At 45.2% G+C, this 19,657-nt stretch overlaps 1 protein-coding gene across 3 annotated transcripts in view; it reads left to right on the top strand.

Annotated features, from left to right (window-relative positions):
• JADE1 (jade family PHD finger 1) overlaps positions 1 to 8,140 on the top strand; it is an 89,411-nt gene extending 81,271 nt beyond the window's left edge. For all 3 annotated transcript variants that reach the window (XM_075348675.1, XM_075348686.1, XM_075348697.1), the window contains exon 11: positions 1,714 to 8,140. In XM_075348675.1, the coding sequence (XP_075204790.1) occupies positions 1,714 to 2,573 (860 nt within the window). In that variant the 3' untranslated portion in view covers positions 2,574 to 8,140. The remainder of the gene's footprint in view (positions 1 to 1,713) is intronic.
• Positions 8,141 to 19,657: the final 11,517 nt, after the last annotated feature.

The following is a 19,657-nucleotide window of genomic DNA, read 5'->3' as shown; positions in this document are numbered from 1 at the left end:
CAAAAGTTTGTTTTTCTGATTTTTATTTATTTATTTATTTTTTCTCTTTATAGGTATATTTTTGAGTAAAATGTAAATTGTTCTTTTATTCTATAAACTACTGACAACATGTCTCCGAATTTCCAAGCATTACATTTTGTCTTATTTTCTGAAAATGAGAAATAGTCAAAATAAAAAAATGCATTGCTTTCAGACCTGAAATAATGCAAAGAAAACAAGTTCATAATCATTTAGAATCAACAATAATAATGTTTTAACTCAGGAAGAGTTCAGAAATCAATATTTTGTGGAATAACCATGATTTTTTTTCAATCACAGCTTTCATGCGTCTTGACATGCTTTCCACCAGTCTTTCACACTGCTTTTGGGTGACCTTATGCCACTCCTGGTGTAAAAATTTAAGCAGTTCATTGTTTGATGGCTTGTGACTATCCATCTTCCTCTTGATTCCAGAAGTTTTCAATGGGGTTCAGGTCTGGAGATTGGGCTGGCCATGACAGTGGCCTACAAAATGAAAGGCAAATGGCAGCTGGGGTGAAGTGCATGGCAACAACAGTTTGTAATCGACTCCTAGAGGCAGGGCTCAGGTCATGTAAAGCTAGAAAAAAAGCCTTTCATCAATGAGAAGCAAAGGACAGCCAGGCTGAAGTTTGCCAAAGACCATAAGGATTGGACCGTAGAGGACTGGAGTAAGGTAATCTTCTCTGAGGAGTCTAATTTTCAGCTTTGCCCAACACCTGGTCATCTAATGGTTAGACTGAGAACTGGAGAGGTGTACAAGCCACAGTGTCTTGCACCCATTGTGAAATTTGGTGGAGGATCCGTGATGATCTGGGGATGCTTCAACAAGGCTGGAATTGGACAGATTAAACTTTGCGAAGGACGTATGTATCAAGCTGCATACAAGATTATCCTAGAAAAAGTTACTTCCTTCTGCTCAGGCAATGTTCCCCAACTATGAGGACTGTTTTTTCCAGCAGGACAAAGTGCCAGTCGACATACATCTAGGTCAATTAATGTGTGGATGAAGGAATAACTACATCAAAACCCTGTCATAGCCAGCCCAATCTCCAGACCTGAACCCCATTGAAAACCTCTGGAATGTAATCAAGAGGAAGATGGATAGTCACAAGCCATCAAACAAAATAGAACTGCTTACATTTTTGCACCAGTTGTGGCATACGGTCACCCAAAAGCAGTGTGAAAGACTGGTGGAAATTATGTAAAGATGCATGAAAGCTGTGATTTAAAAATCATGGTTATTCCACAAAATATTGATTTCTGATCTCTTCCTGAGTTAAAACATTAGTATTGTTGTTTCTAAATTATTATGAACTTGTTTTCTTTGCATTATTTCAGGCCTGAAAGCAATGCATTTTTTTTTGTTATTTTGGCCATTTCTCATTTTCAGAGAATAAAGACAAAATGTATTGCTTGGAAATTCGAAGACATGTTGTCAGTAGTTTATAGAATAAAAGAACAATTTACATTGTACTCAATAATATATCTATGAAGAGAAAAATCAGAAAAACTGACAATTTTGCAGTGGTCTCTTAATTTTTGCCAGAGCTGTATGTATGGAAGATCTTACCATAAGAAGTAAATGAGCTATGATAGTGAGTATACGAGCAGCCAATAGCCCTCACACTGTAGGATGGTGTCATTCTATTGACCTAATCACTTCTCATTGTTACATCTTTGTTTTTTTTTCAGGTGCATTTTCAGAGAGTGACTTTCTCTTTAATACACAGCCGTCTGGCCCAGATGCTCCAAAAATTGAGGATTTGAAGTGGCATTCTGCTTTTTTCAGGAAACAGCTTGGTTCTTCTTTGGGGCGCTCTATGAAAGTGTCCCACAAAAAGAATAGAGACCGAGAAAGCTCTTTGAGCAGCATGAAATCACAGTACTCTCGATCTACTTACAGTGATAAAAAGAGGGACGGAGTACCTGCAGAGTCTGCTGCATTATCTATGGAGAAGGCCATTGCCAAGGTTTCACCAGTCTACCAGAAAAATGGGGCCAGTTTGCCAGAACACAGGAAGAGACGAGACAGCCGCTCTCGGTGCGATATTATAAAAGCAGAGCTAAAGGAGAAGCCCCATAAGCTGCACCACAAGAGTCCAAGGACCGGAGAACCAGTAGAGAACAAGAAAACCCTAAGTCAATGTAGTAGTAAGACAACCACCATAGCCACAAAAAAGTCGTCAGCTGGAAACGGCTTACCTAGGTACAGTGGATCCATCATAAAAATACATTGTAATCAGACTTCAGTAAAAGTGCCTACAAGCCCTGTGAAAAACTGGGGGGGGTTTCGAATTCCAAAGAAAGGAGAGAGGCAGCCACAAAAAGAGGAAACTTGTCAGTCAAACACGAACTGCCAATACATAGGACTTGTCTCTCCAAATGATAGGACGAAAGATAAACTAAAGCTAGTAAGTGACGATGGCTACACCCCTGATGCGGAGATGAGTGACTCTGAAACCGAATCTACAGAGAAGTGTCCACTACAAAGGCTGTCATCCAGCAGAGGTTACAAGACAGACATTATTAGGAGAAGCATCCTAGCCTCGTAACTGGACAACCTTGGCACATATTCCAAGCTGTAACCACAGGACAGACTGTTTCTCTAAAAAGACTTGACTGGATCGGTCAATAGTCCGCTCTTCCTATACTTGCTTCAGTGTGTTTACTTGCACTTGAAAATCCAGGACTTTCTTCCTACCCACAAAATCTTCCCTTTTTTTCCTCCATCTGCTTTTGTTAGACATAGAATATGTTTATCAGGCAGGTTTACAAGCTTGAGGGTAGGGCGCACTGGAAGTACTTCATTTGTCCATATGGAAGCACACTGTAGACATTTTGGAGTTATACACAGTTTGGGTTTTGGGTACACCAACTTGCACTTCTGGCCCGTTACATTTCCTTGCACTTATTTTGATATCCAGGCATGGTCTTAAGTATCGTTTCATTTGCCTGTTAAGCTGTTCTGTTGGCACAATAGCCAATTGCGTTGGGTACTTGGTGGAGTGGAATCAATAATATAATGACCTGTATAGAAGCTCTGGTGAGTGCGTGATGCAATATCCACTTGAAATTAGTTTGGGAAGTTTGAGGAACTGGAAAAAAGGGAGCACCTACTTCCTCCAAAAAAAATTGCACTGTGCACATATATTGATGAGGAGTGAATACTTCTTGGCCCCTGTGCATGTCTGGGTCTCGTACTCACGTAAATCTCCAGGCTAATAGGGCACTTGTATTCCATCTTTCGTTTGCAAGATAATCTCTTTTTGTTTGTGTAGCATTGGAAATGCAACCAAAAGATTTTCTATCTAGACTGGATTGAAGGGCAAAACTAATGCTAAGAGTGATGGGCCTGTTTATATGGGTCATTACCACGGGGACTTCTGAATATGCATTCCACTCCCACTTTTTGGGTACTCACTAATGCATAAATTGTTCTGTTCAGTTGTGGGGTATTGAATGCAGAAAATAATTGACCTTCCCTTTCAGGGGGATGAAGGATTTATACACAACATGGATGTAGGTTTCCATAATTGTGCACATGAATCGGTCAGTGGTACGCTTGCTTCTACTGCATTCACAAGGGTGGCTTATGTGTAAAGACCATGAAGAGCCAAATAAAATCTGGTTAGCTAAAATGGAGAACACTGCCGCATACTTTCTTGCACTATTCTGCTCTAATAAGTAATGAGTGGTGATGTCCTTTATCTGAGAGTCCTCACCCACGGTATGTTTCCCAGGCTCTTTCTACGGCACTTGTGACACGAGCTATGAACACACAAAGTGTGTTTTAAGCATTTCAACCTAAACTGACGTCTGACCATTTCATGATTACGCTGACTATTTTTATGGCTTTAGAAGAGCTTCCAAGATGTTCATCGTGGGAACATCAATTATAGATTTGTTTCTACTACCATAAAGCCATTTTGTCATGTGTTTTATTGTTTCATTCCAGAAAAGAACCTCTCAAAAAAAAAAAAAAAGTCCAGGGTTTTTTCAGGATTGGGGAAAAACATCCTTTTTTCCCCCAATAACTGCCATACTCTTATCCATGGGTGGTCTCTGGAATGACGGCTCAATCCCATTCGCTTGAGATGAGATGGCACGCAATACCAGGCACAGCCAATGGACAAGACCTATTCTGCTTCAAATGGAGATTGTTCTCTAATCCCGGACAACCACTGTGTATCTTGTAAACCTGCCTCAGTCTTTGCCATTGAGCCACTTTGTTTTTCTGTAGGCAGCACATAAGTATAGACACTAGTTCTTCACCTTGTTCATATTAATTTCTTGAGTTTTGGGATGTAATGATTGCCGGTGTTCTCTTCTTCCACACCGAGAGAACTTTTCAGCATAACCTAACCATACCACCAGATAGCTGTCCGTTGTTCCTCATGTTGCACTTGGCTCGTCTGATCATTTGTATGTTTTTAATAAGGAAAGTGTGGTAAACCACAGCCCGTGTACTAGAAGAGCACAAGGATCAAGTATTTAAAATCCAGCAGCTTGATCCTTCTTTGCCCTGCCATCTGCCATCCAGGGAGAGTTAGGAGACCTCTATACACAATAGACTGTGTGCTGGTCTCCTAGGAGTGGGGCTTGTTAAATTTTTCTGTAACATGTACAGCGATCTTTGGTTACGTGAGTTATTTCCCCAGTTTACTTGAGGGGTTTTCTTATTTTAGAAAATACTTATCTGGTGCAGGTTTTTTTTTTTTTACACTATACATTTTTCACTCTTCCCGGGTCCTGCAATGAGTCTTTGCTGCTGACATATTGACAGTGCAGCAGCCAATACTTTCCTTCAGCGTCTCCAGCTGTCTCCTCAGGCAGAACCGCTCAGCTCAGTGATTGGCTGCAGCACTGTCAATATTACATCAGCACTGCAGACCCTAGAATGACTGGTGAATACTAAGCCCTAGATCCAAGGAGGGGGGAGTAAAGCACAATTTTTTTATTTTAATAATAAAAAAACCCAAAACACTGCACCTGGAGACGGGGGTTTTCTGAAACTAGGATGTAATTCTACTTGGTCCTGATCATTATCACTACCTGGGTTTTTATTCTGTTCAGCTTCGTTATGCTCTATGGACAGTCTATGGTGGGCATTTATTTGATGGTCATGATGTTAGGAGGTCTAGAAGCTTTATCCTCACCGATGTCCTTTGAGCTGCTGGTTACTATTGTTAAAGGGTTATCTCCCTACAATGAAGGGCATTAGCTATCCACATAGTTTGTGACAACTTTCTGATTGGTCTGACCACTGGGAACGGGGCTCTGAACTTCCCCATTGTGAATGAGCAGTGGCTGTGCGTGCAGTCCATTCATCGTCTTCAGGATAACTAGCGATTACTTTCAATGCTGGGAATAGCCCTTTAAAACAAATGTTTGTATTTCCTTTCTGGCACCGGTGGGGGTGAGGCATTCTAATACATGAAGACCTATATTGTTAATACTTTGAAATGTCAGAAGCGAAAGTAAAATTCAAGTTCTTTCCAAAGCCATTTCAGATTTTTTTCAGATGACGTTCATAGTTAATTTGCACTATTTTGTTTTAGATCCTATGCCTTCTCTTTCTGCTATTCTTCCATTGAAGAAATGACTTGGCCCTGAGCTAGCTGATAATCCTATAAACTGTATAATACAAGAGGCTACATATGATCACTGTGCAGCCTGCTCGCCCATTAGAGTACTTCCAATAGGACACATCAGATGTATGACAGGGGTACCCCTCACAAGTTTTACCATAGATGCCTAGCCCCCCGTAATAGATGTATAAATATATAGTATAAAACAAAAGGGTCAGGCCTTTTTACATGAAGGAAAAGGATCCAAGTTATTCAGATTTTTATTAAATGGGTGGTCTCATCTTCAAGATCCTATCCCAATATGTAATAGGTATAATAAGAATATTAGCAAATACCTCCAATTAGAAATGTAGTATCGTTCTTCTAATTCATTATGTCAATTACCTCATGTTCAGGGCATTGCTGGACCCTACGTATCCATGTTTACGACCATTAGCAACTAATTAACTGTGACTATATGTGTGGTCGGAACCATGGATACTTAAGGTCCTGCAATGCCCGTAACATGAGGTAACAGATATCGTGATTCAGAACTATTTCTAATTGGCGGTATTTGCTAATATTATACCTACTACATATTAAGATATGATCTTCGAGATGGGAATAACCCTTTAAGGGAAAATGTATTGCTGAAGAGACAAAGGCCACTCTTTTCCAGTCTTTATTTCCTGCTGTTACTACTATTTTGGGATAAAATTAAGGATGAATAAATTTTTGCTGCATATTTTTTATACCAGAATATTATTCCGATGTTATCAGCCATTATGAAATATTCATCATAGAGCTAGAAATGAAAGTGTACCTGAAGATTTTCTATCCACTTGCTAATTTAATGAGAAGCCGTATTATATACTCTTATTAAAAGCCGTCATCGAAGAAGTGGCAGCAACTTCCCTGCAGCCTAATTGAGAAAATATTCACCACTGCAAATGGCAGCCTACAGTTTGCCTGCCGGTTTCTAGGGCACCTATCGGACATGTATGTTGCTCTCAGATCTCCTGCGCCTTATTCTTTATCAGGACTGATTTAAAGCGCGGGAATATTAGGAAATTGCGTATAATGCACTTCCCTAACATGTTAGTAAGTGTAATAGTAATCGTGAGGTACACTAACACTAGAAAATATTCCTTCATAACCCCAACACATTTAATGGCATAATGCCACTATTTTTCACAGGTCATGGCCACTTTATGGGTGCGGAGCTCTAGAAATGTCTGACTCGTAGTTGTGCTGGTAACTCTGATTTCCAGCTTGTAGAGTCTTGGAAGATGACAAGTTCGGGTTGTATTGACTTTTATGACAACCGAGTTTCGACTGAACATTACACTGTGCTTATCTAGATGTTGAAAATGTCAGCTACTTTTTATGCCAGACCATTTGGGTCAGACTTTTCTTAAAGATAGTCATCATCCTTTGTTGTAACTCTGAATAAGCAAAGTAAGTGTTTCTTCTCAAGTTTTCTGGAATGGCCCCGATCATTTTAATGTTTCAGCAACACAATGTTGTTCTGCAACAGACACAAGTGAGCAGAAAAATGGAACGACTTTTCTTCATTTACTTCTGTTGTGGTCGTGCTGCCCGTACATCAGCCGATTCAAGCCCTACAATTTTACAACTAAAGTCAAAATTTGTCTCCCCATCCTTTCTTTCCATTGCTGAGGTCTCACCGCCACTGTTAGTACCACCTAATGCCAACAGCGCAGTGAACGGTCTCCAGTTTGTACCCACAGTATTACATGGCTACAATAGTCTGCTACAATTTCCTTTTGAATATTTGCCAGGTCCAAAGTCAGCCATCGTGTCTGTGACAGGTGGTCTGTAGGTCAGAAATATGAAGGATAGTTTGCACTTTTTCAGCTATTTACTTCCTGGGAGACTTTTCTTTTTAATCTATAGATTAAGGAGTTTGCATTTGGACTTTGTTTCAGACTAGGTCTATTCCCTTTCAGGTGGCTACTAGCTTGTGATGATAGGACAGGACCCCAGCAGTTTAATGGGCAGGGTACCTTTCATGTTACCCCATGTCATTTATACTGATGTCATTTGAATACAGAGTAAGATAATTATGGGGTCTGTTTTTGGATCTCTTGGTAAAAGCAGCAACCTCTGTATTATAGGGGCATACAATTAAATCTACCCAAAAGACCATATCTTTAAGAAACGCACCCCTGGTTATTGCAGATTTCAAGGGTCAAATCTTGATTAATCACACAATATAGTGGGATGTCTGTATTTGATCCTTTCCCTTTTGAAGAGCGCTGCATTACTGTCTTCTGCATTCATCAGCCTTTATTTCCCTGTCCTTTTACAGAACGTGTACAATTTTGAGGTTACCACAAGGATTATGGCCATTTCTTTTCATTATGTAATCTGCTGAACTTGCTTTCACTGCTTTTGTCCCTTTCTACTTTTATTTAAATATTTATAAGCTAGTAAATTACAGCTTTATTTTTTCAGCTCTGATACTACGTAGAATTGTGCCTTTTTGTCCGTATGTGAATAAATGCTGTACATTTTGCTACATGATTGAGTCTTGTCCTTTATTTTAATTCTTCATTATGCAATTCCGTTTTGTATCCTTATTTTAACAAAGAATTTAAAATAAAAGTTTGCCATTACTAATGTGATCCCCTTTCTTTTATCCTAACTCATTCCTAACTAAGGGTACCGTCTCACTAAACGACGTACCAGCGATTCCGACCACGATATGACCTGCTCAGGATCGCTGGTGCATCGCTATATGGTCCCTGGTGAGCTGTCAGGCAGATCTCACCAGCGACCAGTGACCAGCCACCAGCGACTTGTGGAAACGATGCTGCGCTTGGTAACCAAGGTAAATATTGGGTAACTAAGCAAAATGCTTTGCTTCGTTACCCGATATTTACCCTGATTACCAGCGCACACCGCTTAGCGCTGGCTCCCTGCACTCGTAGCCAGGGTACACATCGGGTTACTAAGCAAAGCATAGTTACCCGATGTGTACTCTGGCTACGTGTGCAGGGATCCAGCACTGGCAGCCTGAGAGCGGCGTACGCTGGTAACCAAGGTAAATATCAGGTAACCAAGCAAAGCGCTTCGCTTGCTTACCCAATGTGTACCTTGGTTACCAGCGTACGCAGCTTCCAGACGCCTGCTCCCTGCACATTCAGATCGTTGCTCTCTCGCTGTCAAACACAGCTATGTGTGCTTCACAGCGGGAGAGCAACAAGCAAAAAATGAACCAGCACTGTGTGTAACGATCAGCGATTTCACAGCAGGGGCCAGGTCGCTGCTTAGTGTCACACACAGCGAGATCGCTGATGAGGTCACTGGTACATCACAAAACCTGTGACTCAGCAGCGATCTCGCTAGCGATCTCGCTATGTGAGAAGTACCCCAACACTTTCCTAATATACTTCTGCTATCTACTCTGCTCTGATAAGCTTATCTCTAAGAGGACCGTAAATACCTTTTGTTGTTGTAGCTTTGATCCTTCTGGCTGTAGACTGGAATTGAACTAACTGAGCAGGGCAGTCACTGGTGGAGGCGGGGCTGTCACCCTGTGAGTGACAGCAGTCTAGGCACGCATGCGTAGATCACACTTCACTCTGCTTTCAGCCCCACATGTCCTGCTCAGTTGGTCCGATTCTGGTCTCAAGATCGGAAGTATCAAAGCTACAATAACAAAGGTATTTACAAGCTTCTTAAGGCCCCGTCACACGCAGCGATATCGCTAGCGAACGTACCTGCCCCCGTCGTTTGTGCGTCACGGGGAAATCGCTGCCCTTGGCGCACAATATCGTTCGGAGCTGTCACACGGACTTACCTGCCTAGCGACGTCGCTGTTGCCGGCGAACTGCCTCCTTTATAAGGGGGCGGTTCGTGCGGCGTCACAGCGACGTCACTAAGCGGCCGCCCAATAGAAGCGGAGGGGTGGAGATGAGCGGCCATAACATCCCGCCCACCTCCTTCCTTCCTCATTGTGGGCGACCGCAGGTAAGCTGTAGTTCGTCATTCCCGAGGTGTCACACCTAGCGATGTGTGCTGCCTCGGGAATGACGAACAACCTGCGACCTCAACAATCAACGTTTTTTTTTTTTATAACGAACGACGTGTCAACGATGGACGATTTGGTGAGTATTTTCCATCGTTAACGGTTGCTCGTTGGTGTCACACGCAACAACGTCGCTAACTATGCCAGATGTGCGTCACGGAATCCGTGACCACGGCGATATATCGTTATACGTCGTTGCGTGTGACGGGGCCTTTAGAGATCAGCTTACAGGAGTAGAGTAGATAGCAGATGTACAGTTAGGTCCAGAAATATTTGGACAGTGACACAATTTTCGCGAGTTGGGCTCTGCATGCCACCACATTGGATTTGAAATGAAACCTCTACAACAGAATTCAAGTGCAGATTGGAACGTTTAATTTGAAGGTTTGAACAAAAATATCTGATAGAAATTGTAGGAATTGTACACATTTCTTTACAAACACTCCACATTTTAGGAGGTCAAAAGTAATTGGACAAATAAACCAAACCCAAACAAAATATTTTTATTTTCAATATTTTGTTGCGAATCCTTTGGAGGCAATCACTGCCTTAAGTCTGGAACCCATGGACATCACCAAACGCTGGGTTTCCTCCTTCTTAATGCTTTGCCAGGCCTTTACAGCCGCAGCCTTCAGGTCTTGCTTGTTTGTGGGTCTTTCCGTCTTAAGTCTGGATTTGAGCAAGTGAAATGCATGCTCAATTGGGTTAAGATCTGGCGATTGACTTGGCCATTGCAGAATGTTCCACTTTTTTGCAGTCATGAACTCCTGGGTAGCTTTGGCTGTATGCTTGGGGTCATTGTCCATCTGTACTATTAAGCGCCGTCCAATCAACTTTGCGGCATTTGGCTGAATCTGGGCTGAAAGTATATCCCGGTACACTTCAGAATTCATCCGGCTACTCTTGTCTGCTGTTATGTCATCAATAAACACAAGTGACCCAGTGCCATTGAAAGCCATGCATGCCCATGCCATCACGTTGCCTCCACCATGTTTTACAGAGGATGTGGTGTGCCTTGGATCATGTGCCGTTCCCTTTCTTCTCCAAACTTTTTTCTTCCCATCATTCTGGTACAGGGTGATCTTTGTCTCATCTGTCCATAGAATACTTTTCCAGAACTGAGCTGGCTTCATGAGGTGTTTTTCAGCAAATTTAACTCTGGCCTGTCTATTTTTGGAATTGATTAATGGTTTGCATCTAGATGTGAACCCTTTGTATTTACTTTCATGGAGTCTTCTCTTTACTGTTGACTTAGAGACAGATACACTTACTTCACTGAGAGTGTTCTGGACTTCAGTTGATGTTGTGAATGGGTTCTTCTTCACCAAAGAAAGTATGCGGCGATCATCCACCACTGTTGTCATCCGTGGACGCTCAGGCCTTTTTGAGTTCCCAAGCTCACCAGTCAATTCCTTTTTCTCAGAATGTACCTGACTGTTGATTTTGCTACTCCAAGCATGTCTGCTATCTCTCTGATGGATTTTTTCTTTTTTTCAGCCTCAAGATGTTCTGCTTCACCTCAATTGAGAGTTCCTTAGACCGCATGTTGTCTGGTCACAGCAACAGCTTCCAAATGCAAAACCACACACCTGTAATCAACCCCAGACCTTTTAACTACTTCATTGATTACAGGTTAACGAGGGAGACGCCTTCAGAGTTAATTGCAGCCCTTAGAGTCCCTTGTCCAATTACTTTTGGTCCCTTGAAAAAGAGGAGGCTATGCATTACAGAGCTATGATTCCTAAACCCTTTCTCCGATTTGGATGTGAAAACTCTCATATTGCAGCTGGGAGTGTGCACTTTCAGCCCATATTATATATGTAATTGTATTTCTGAACATGTTTTTGTAAACAGCTAAAATAACAAAACTTGTGTCACTGTCCAAATATTTCTGGCCCTGACTGTATATTAGGAAAGTGTTAGAAGTGGAAGAGTTGGGATAAAAAAAGGAGATCACATTAATAGTGGAAAACCTTTTTAACACTTCTAATGTCTCTATATAAGTTAATGTCAAATTTTATTTGTGGGATCCTATTTTATATCACATATCAATATCATATGGATGTATATAGTCATTATGATATACGAGCAAACCAATAACATAAAAAAAATTACATAGCTGATATTAACCCCCAAACTTTTACCCTGATTGCCAATGCACTTGGGAAGAGCTGGGCAAAGCGCCAGAATTGGCGCATCTAATGTGCTGGGCCGATTCAAGAGTGGCTGCAGGCTGGTATATTTAGCATGGGTAAGGACAAATATTGATGGACCTTACCAGCAAAATAAAAAACCACTCATGCAGTTCCTCTTATTTTGATACATAACCAAGATGACCGCAGGGTTGGGGCTGCACCCTATAGCCATGGGCTTTATCTGTGCTGGGTATCAGAATACAGTGGGACTCTACACCAATTGTTTTATTTATGTATCTATTTTTATACCATGATACTGACCCGCAAACGGCGCCTGTGATTGGTTGCAGGCAGATGCTGTAACATAGGCAGGGGGGCGCGTCTAACTGCAACCAATCAAAGAGGCCAGGCCGGCCAGTGGGTGGGAAAAGCAGTGCATATGCGATAAGTTAATGAGCGATCCAGGAAGTGAAGGAGAGGCCGGGAGAGCAGTGTACAGCCGTACGGGAGCAGTATGACAGCCTCCCCAGTGATCGCTTAGTATGCAGCACTTGCTCATACCCCCTTTGCCCCGGATTCCTAATGTATTTTTTGAAAACATGGTGTTTGTTGGAAAACTGAACCAAATGCTCAGTTTTAAGTGTAATGCTCGTGTTTGCCGAGCCCGAACTAATAAGCTCAGGCTCGTACCAAACCTGAGTTTGGTGAGTCTTTATCGAACAGATTCGCTCATCTCTATCTACTACTATATGGTCACTATATGGTGGTAATGTCAGTGTTAATAATAATAATAATAATAATAATAATAATACTCTATTTCTTTAGCGCTAACATATTCCACAGCGCTTTACAATTCAGAGGTTCATTTACAAATAAACATAAGTACATTTTATAGAAGATACAATAATTAAAGCAAAAATAAAGACAAGCCTGCTCGTAAGAGCTGATAATCTACAAAGGGGTGAGGTGGGGGTGACAAGGTTCAAGTGCTTATTCCTTTCTCGCCTTTTCATTGGGGGACATAGACAGTGGTATTATGATGTCTCCAGGGGAGGCGTGACACTAGATTTGAAAAAGTGTTAGCTCCTCCTCCCACAGCATATACCCTAGCTGGGCAGGAAACTAGCTCAGTTTTTTTTTTTCTAGTGTCAGCAGGAAGGCTGACATGTCTGGCAAGAGCCCCAGGCCAGCTTATTTTTATTTTTTATTTTGCTTTTTCCTATTTTTGATTATGGGGCAATACCAGGGTGCCTGCCACCCTCGTTCCCCCCCGCTTACAGGCAGAGGAAACCTAGCGTGCACACGCTGTCAGTCTTCCCTCGCGCCCAAGTGGTCGGGTCTGCGTACCCCTCCAGGCTCCCTGGAAGCACCTCACACCAAGGTAGCTCCAAAGGGCTAAGCAGAGCCGAGGACCTGCTTCAGCCTTGAGCCGAAGATGCGTCCCTGAGATCCCCGCATTCCCGGACCGACGCGTCTTCAGACAGAGCCAGGAGCAGGTAGGGAGATGACGAGTTTTCTGTCCCCTGCATCCAAACCGCCGCCTAATAAGGCGCTGGTGGGGCGATGCAGGCCGTGATCCCGGGGAGCCTCATTAATTTAGCCCCCGGCGTCGGCCTGCATTCTAGCAACGCCGCTCCCTCAGTCAGCAAATCAGCCTCCGGGGGCCGTCTCTCCCCTCCATGCTGCCAGGAACGCTGGGCGCCATCTTCCACGTGGGGAGCAGACACGGGTGAGATCGCCTCCTTGGCTCTGCACTTCTACAGCGCTATATACCGCTCTGCTCAGCGGTATATCGCTGTCTTTCTAGCGGTGTGTGCCTGCTGGCTAGCGGTGTATATCAGCTGTTAGCAGTATATACTGACTCTGCCTGCAGGTATATGCCGACTGTTTGACAGTATATGTCATTTTGCTATCGGTATATACGGGCTCTGCATAGCAGTCACTTTATAATACTCACTCATAGTAACAGCGAAATAACCCTACTATAGGACTGTAGGACTGTTGCTGACATGCGTAACCGCAAGGGTGATAAAGCTTCCCAGGCGTCCTCTACGGACCTGTACTATGCTTGTACCACCTGTGGACGCTCGTTTTCTAATGGCTGAAGCTATCCACTATGCCGGGGCTGCGATGCCCTTACTACCGTGTCACAACAGACCCCGTTGCCGGACCAGGAGGCCGTGCAGTCTGGTGATAAAGCTTCCCAGGCGTCCTCTACGGACCTGTACTATGCTTGTACCACCTGTGGACGCTCGTTTTCTAATGGCTGAAGCTATCCACTGTGCCGGGGCTGTGATGCCCTTACTACCGTGTCACAACAGACCCCGTTGCCGGACCAGGAGGCCATGCAGTCTTTGGATTCTGCTCCGGCCACCAGCCAGGCAGCACCCCCGTCTGATGACGTTATTTCTGCATGGGCTCTTCTAATGTCCAAAAGGTTAGATGACCTTGCCGCTCAGATATCCCAGCATTCCACAGGCTCCCACAGCCTCCTCCGGCTCAGCTCCCTCAAAGGAGCCCGCCTGCTTCGTCTGGTCTCTCTTCCCCAGAACGTAAAAAGGCTGTTTCCAAAAGGTGCCATTGCGACCGCTACGCCTCATCCGACTCGGACAATGATCAGTCTGACCCAGGCTCCGTGACTTTAAGTAGTTACGATTCCCATTCCCCGCCAGTATCCAGGCTGGCTAAACACACGGTTATGTCTCTTTCAGACAACGCGTCTCTCAAGGACTCGTCCGACCGTGCAGTTGATGCTGCGGTCAAATCTATTTTCCAGGCTTCGGGCTCCTCTCTTCGCCCCCTGTTAGCTCTCGCGACCCATGTCAAGGCAATGGGTGTGTGGAGTAGGAACCTGCGCAGGATGCTTCGCTCTTGTAATGTTCTTCCAGAGGTTTTTTAGATCCTTGATTTGTTCTCTCTAGCCTCTAATTATTTTCTTCACGGCTCCCTAGATGCAGCTAGTTTGTCAGCCCTAACGGCAGCCAATGCTGTCTTTGCCCGCAGAGTCCTGCGGCTAAAGATATGGAATGCGGACAGTGCCTCCAAGAAATCCCTGTCCACACTCCCCTTCCATGGCCTTCGTCTGTTTGGAGAATCCCTGGACAAACTCATATCTGATTCGACGAGTGGTAAAAGTACCATTCTACCACAAAAGTGGCCTGTATCCAGGAATTTTAAAAAATCCTCTTGGCGCAGGCAGTCCTTTCGGCCCGCTCCCCAAAAACCATCAGCACAAGGATCGTCCCAACGCTCAGATCGAGGATCCGGTCCCTCAAGGAGCTCTTCCTGGCGTTCCCACTCCAAGCAATCTAAACCTAAGGGACCTCGCCCTGTACAGGCCCCCTCAGCATGACGCCAGGTATCCCTCAGATCCGACTCCTGTTGGAGGGTGGCTTCTGCTTTTTCGGGATATCTGGCTAGACCACACTCACGATGCTTGGGTTCGAGAAATCGTCACCTCAGGTTACAAGATCGATTTCCACTCCCTGCCGGCCAACAGCTTTCTGTGTTCTCGTCTTCCAAAGTCCAAAACACAAAGCCAGGCCTTATTTCAGGCCATAGCCTTCTTACAGAAAGCAAACGTTATCATTCCAGTGCCCCTGGACCAGTGCTGCAAAGGTTTCTATTCAAACCTTTTTGTCGTTCCCAAAAAAGATGGCTCTGTCCGCCCTATCTTGGACCTCCAAAAGGCTGAACAGATCCGTACGAATTCGGACCTTCCGAATGGAATCATTGAGAGCAGTACTAGCCGCCATGGAACCGGGAGAATTCCTAGCTTCCATAGACATTCAAGATGCTTATTTACACATTCCATATGTGTATCTCATCAACGGTTCCTTTGTTTTGCCGTAGGACACTATCATTTCCAATTCAGGGCCCTCCCCTTTGGACTGGCCACTGTGCCTCGAGTCTTCACAAAGGTCATGGCGGCCGTCATGTCCATTTTACACACCAGAGGCGTCCTGGTCGTTCCCTGTTTGGGCGACCTACTTGTCAAGGGGAGCTCTCCAAGTTTGCTCAGAAAGCGTGCAAATTTGCCTAGACACGCTGTCAAGGCTAGGGTGGCTTATCAACTTCAACAAGTCATCCCTCATTCCTCATCAGCGCATCACCTTTTTAGGTATGCTGATAGACACAGCTCAGTCCCGGGTTTTTCTTCCAGAAGACAAGAGGTCTTCCCTGATCCGTGCCGCCCAATCCCTCCACTCCCGCCATTACACATCCCTTCGGAATGGGATGAGAGTGTTCGGCAAGATGGTACCAGTCATGGAAGCCGTGTCTTTTGCCCAATTCCATCTGCGCCCTCTACAACTGGATCTTCTATCCTCCTGGGACAAGAATCCAGCTTCTCTAGACCGGTCAGTCCACCTATCTCGGACTGCGCTCAGCTCCCTCGTCTGGTGGACTCAAGCCTCATCCCTATCTCAAGGGAAGTCCTTCCGCCCTGTCCATTGGCAAGTAGTCACGACAGATGCCAGCCTGATAGGAAGGGGGGCGGTGTTTCTCCGCCACACTGTTCACCGACGCTGGTCTCCCTCCGAGCACTCCCTTCACATAAACGTTCTAGAGATCAGAGCCATATTTTTGGCCCTTCAGAACTTTCAGCCCTTGCAATTGGGCCTCCCTGTTCGGATCCAGTCAGACAATGCCACAGCTGTGGCTTACATCAACCGTCAGGGAGGAACTCGCAGCAGGGCAGGGGATGAAAGAAGTATCCAGGATTCTTCTTTGGGCAGAGATGCACATTCCCATTTATTTCAGCTGTCCTTATTCCGGGGGTAGACAACTGGGCCACAGACTTTCTCAGCAGGCAAGGTCTAGCGGCAGGGGAATGGTCCCTCCACGACGAAGTGTTCCATCAGATCACTCTTCGTTGGGGACTCTCAGATGTGGACCTCATGGCGTCTCAGTTGAACGCCAAAATACATCCCTTCATATCCCGGTCGAGAGACCCGCTAGCGCTCGGCTCCGACGCTCTAGTCTTTCCGTGGTCGCAGTTTTGACTGCCCTACATTTTCCCTCAGTTTCCTCTCAAGGCCCCGTCACACACAGAGATAAATCTTTGGCAGATCTGTGGTTGCAGTGAAATAATGGCCATATTGTTCCATTTGTACACAGCCACAAACCTGGCACTGATTGTCCACAATTTCACTGCAACCACAGATCTGCCGCAGATTTATCTCTGTGTGTGACAGGGATTTTATTCCGAGAGTAATCAAGAAAATCAAAGCGGAGGGAATCCCGGTGATCCTTGTAGCCCCGGACTGGCCCAGGAGAGCCTGGTACCCAGAGCTTCTCCAACTTCTCGGCGACACTCCCTGGCGTCTCCCCGACCGCCCGGATCTTCTGTCGCAAGGTCCAATATTCCAGCAGAATACAGCACAGCTGCATTTGACGGCGTGGCGCTTGAATCGTTGATTCTAGCCAAGTCGGGTCTTTCTCCTAGGGTAGTTCATACTATGCTTAATGCTCGGAAGCCCTCCTCCGCCAGTATTTATCACAGGACCTGGAAGACCTATCTTTCCTGGTGTGACCGTCAAAATCGGTCGCCCCTTACCTTTTCAATTCCTAATGTTCTTGCCTTTCTGCAAGACAGTCTGGACTCGGGACTAGCTCTCAGTACCCTTAAAGGACAAGTTTCTGCCTTGTCAATATTTTTCCAGAAGCAGCTGGCTTCTCGCCCTCAGGTCCGTACCTTTCTTCAAGGGGTAGCGCATTTGGTCCCTCCTTATCGCCACCCCTTAGATCCCTGGGATCTGAATCTGGTTCTCGGAGCTCTTCAGCTTCCTCCTTTCAAACCTCTGAGAGAAATCTCTCTTCAACGACTGTCTTGGAAAGTTGCCTTTTTAGTCGCTATTACCTCTATCAGGCGAGTATCCGAACTGGCAGCCCTTTCCTGTCGCTCACCTTACCTGATTCCATCATAATAAGGTGGTCCTTCGGCCTTCCCCCACCTTTCTTCCGAAGGTCGTATCTTCTTTCCACTTAAACGAGGACATTGTGTTGCCGTCATTCTGCCCAGTCCCGATCCACTCCTTTGAAAAAGCCCTTCACACTCTAGATCTCGTCAGGGCTCTGCGGATCTAGATCTCCAGAACGGCGCCATTGCGCAAATCCGATGCCCTCTTCGTCCTCTCAGAAGGACACAAAAAGGGCAACCAGGCTTCTAAATCCACGATTTCTTGATAGATCAGGACTGCCATCTGTGAGGCATGCAAAGCACAAGGTTTTGTTCCCCCTCAATCTGTGCGGGCCCACTCTACGCGAGCAGTGGGTGCTTCCTGGGCTATCAGGCTTCGGCGGCCCAACTTTGCAAGGCCGCTACCTGGTCCAGTGTGCACACGTTTACAAAATTCTACAGAGTGCATACGCATGCCTCCGTGGATGCTGCTCTTGGAAGACAAGTCCTTCAGGCGGCAGTGGCCCATTTATAAGTGGCCACTGCTCGTTTTTTTTTTACAGTGTTTTGATATGTGTTCACTGCAGTTGCAGTTGTTAGTCAGCTCTTAGGGGTACTTTGCACGCTGCGACATCGCAAGCCGATGCTGCGATGCCGAGCGCGATAGTCCACGCCCCCGTCGCAGCTGCGATATCCTTGTGATAGCTGCCGTAGCGAACATTATCGCTACGGCAGCTTCACATGGACTCGCCTGTCCTGGGACGTCGCTCTGGCCGGCGACCCGCCTCCTTATTAAGGGGGCGGGTCGTACGGCGTCACTGCGACGTCACACGGCAGGCAGCCAATAGGAGCGGAGGGGCGGAGATGAGCGGGATGTAAACATCCCGCCCAACTTCTCCCTTCCGCATATCCTACGGGAGCCGCGGTGACGCCGGTAGGAGATGTTCCTCGCTCCTGCGGCTTCACACACAGCGATGTGTGCTGCTGCTGGAGCGAGGAACAACATCGGACTATCGCGTCAGCGTAATTATGGATTACGCCGACGCTACGCCGATGATACGATTAACGAGCGCAAAAGCGTCGTAATCGTATCATCTAGGCTTTACACACTACGATGTCGCCTGCGATGCCGGATGTGCGTCACTTTCAATTTGACCCCACCGACATCGCACCTGCGATGTCGTAGTGTACAAAGTACCCCTAAGTCTGATGTTATACACTGTTATCAGTTCAGTTCCCAACCAGGGACTGCTTTGGGACGTCTCCCTGTCTGTGTCCCCAATGAAAAGGCGAGAAAGGAAATGACATTTTTGTGTACTCACTGTAAAATCTCTTCCTTGGAGCCTTTCATTGGGGGACACAGCTCCCACCCTTGTGGTTTTGGTTGTCCTTCTCCTATTGCTTTTACACCAAACTGAGCTAGTTTCCTGCCTAGCTAGGGTATATGCTGTGGGAGGAGGAGCTAACACTTTTTCAAATCTAGTGTCACGCCTCCCCTGGAGACATCATAATACCACTGTCTGTGTCCCCCAATGAAAGGCTCCAAGGAAGACATTTTACGGTGACTACACATAAATGTCATTTTACAAGGACTGTCCAGCCTTCTCAATGAAATGGCTAATAGATAAAGGCTGCATGAGCCAGTGACCAACCAATCTTTGCAATGCTTTTGGGTACGGTGGAGTTTTAGAGGGAGTTATGTTCTGTGAGATAGTGGACGGGATAGTATTGGTCTTTGTGAACAGAATTATTTTCACTAAAAGCCTGGTCAGCTGCTGAGGTTTCCCTATAACTACAATTGGGCTGTGCCACATTGTTGTAATCAGTTATCTGGTTAATGACTCACTGAAATGTTTCACCTCCCCCCAGCTGAACCACTAGCTTCACCCCTCTAAAAGGATGACTGATCAGTAGAGAGTTGTAGTAGTCCAGACAAGAATGAATAACAATAACAGAGTTTTTGCAGTTTCAAAAGTGAGAA

This window comes from Anomaloglossus baeobatrachus, chromosome 1 (genome assembly GCF_048569485.1).
Source record: "Anomaloglossus baeobatrachus isolate aAnoBae1 chromosome 1, aAnoBae1.hap1, whole genome shotgun sequence".
Classification (NCBI taxonomy): domain Eukaryota; kingdom Metazoa; phylum Chordata; class Amphibia; order Anura; family Aromobatidae; genus Anomaloglossus; species Anomaloglossus baeobatrachus.
The sequence above is the reverse complement of the archived record's forward strand: the minus strand, read 5'-3'. Positions and strand labels throughout refer to the sequence as shown.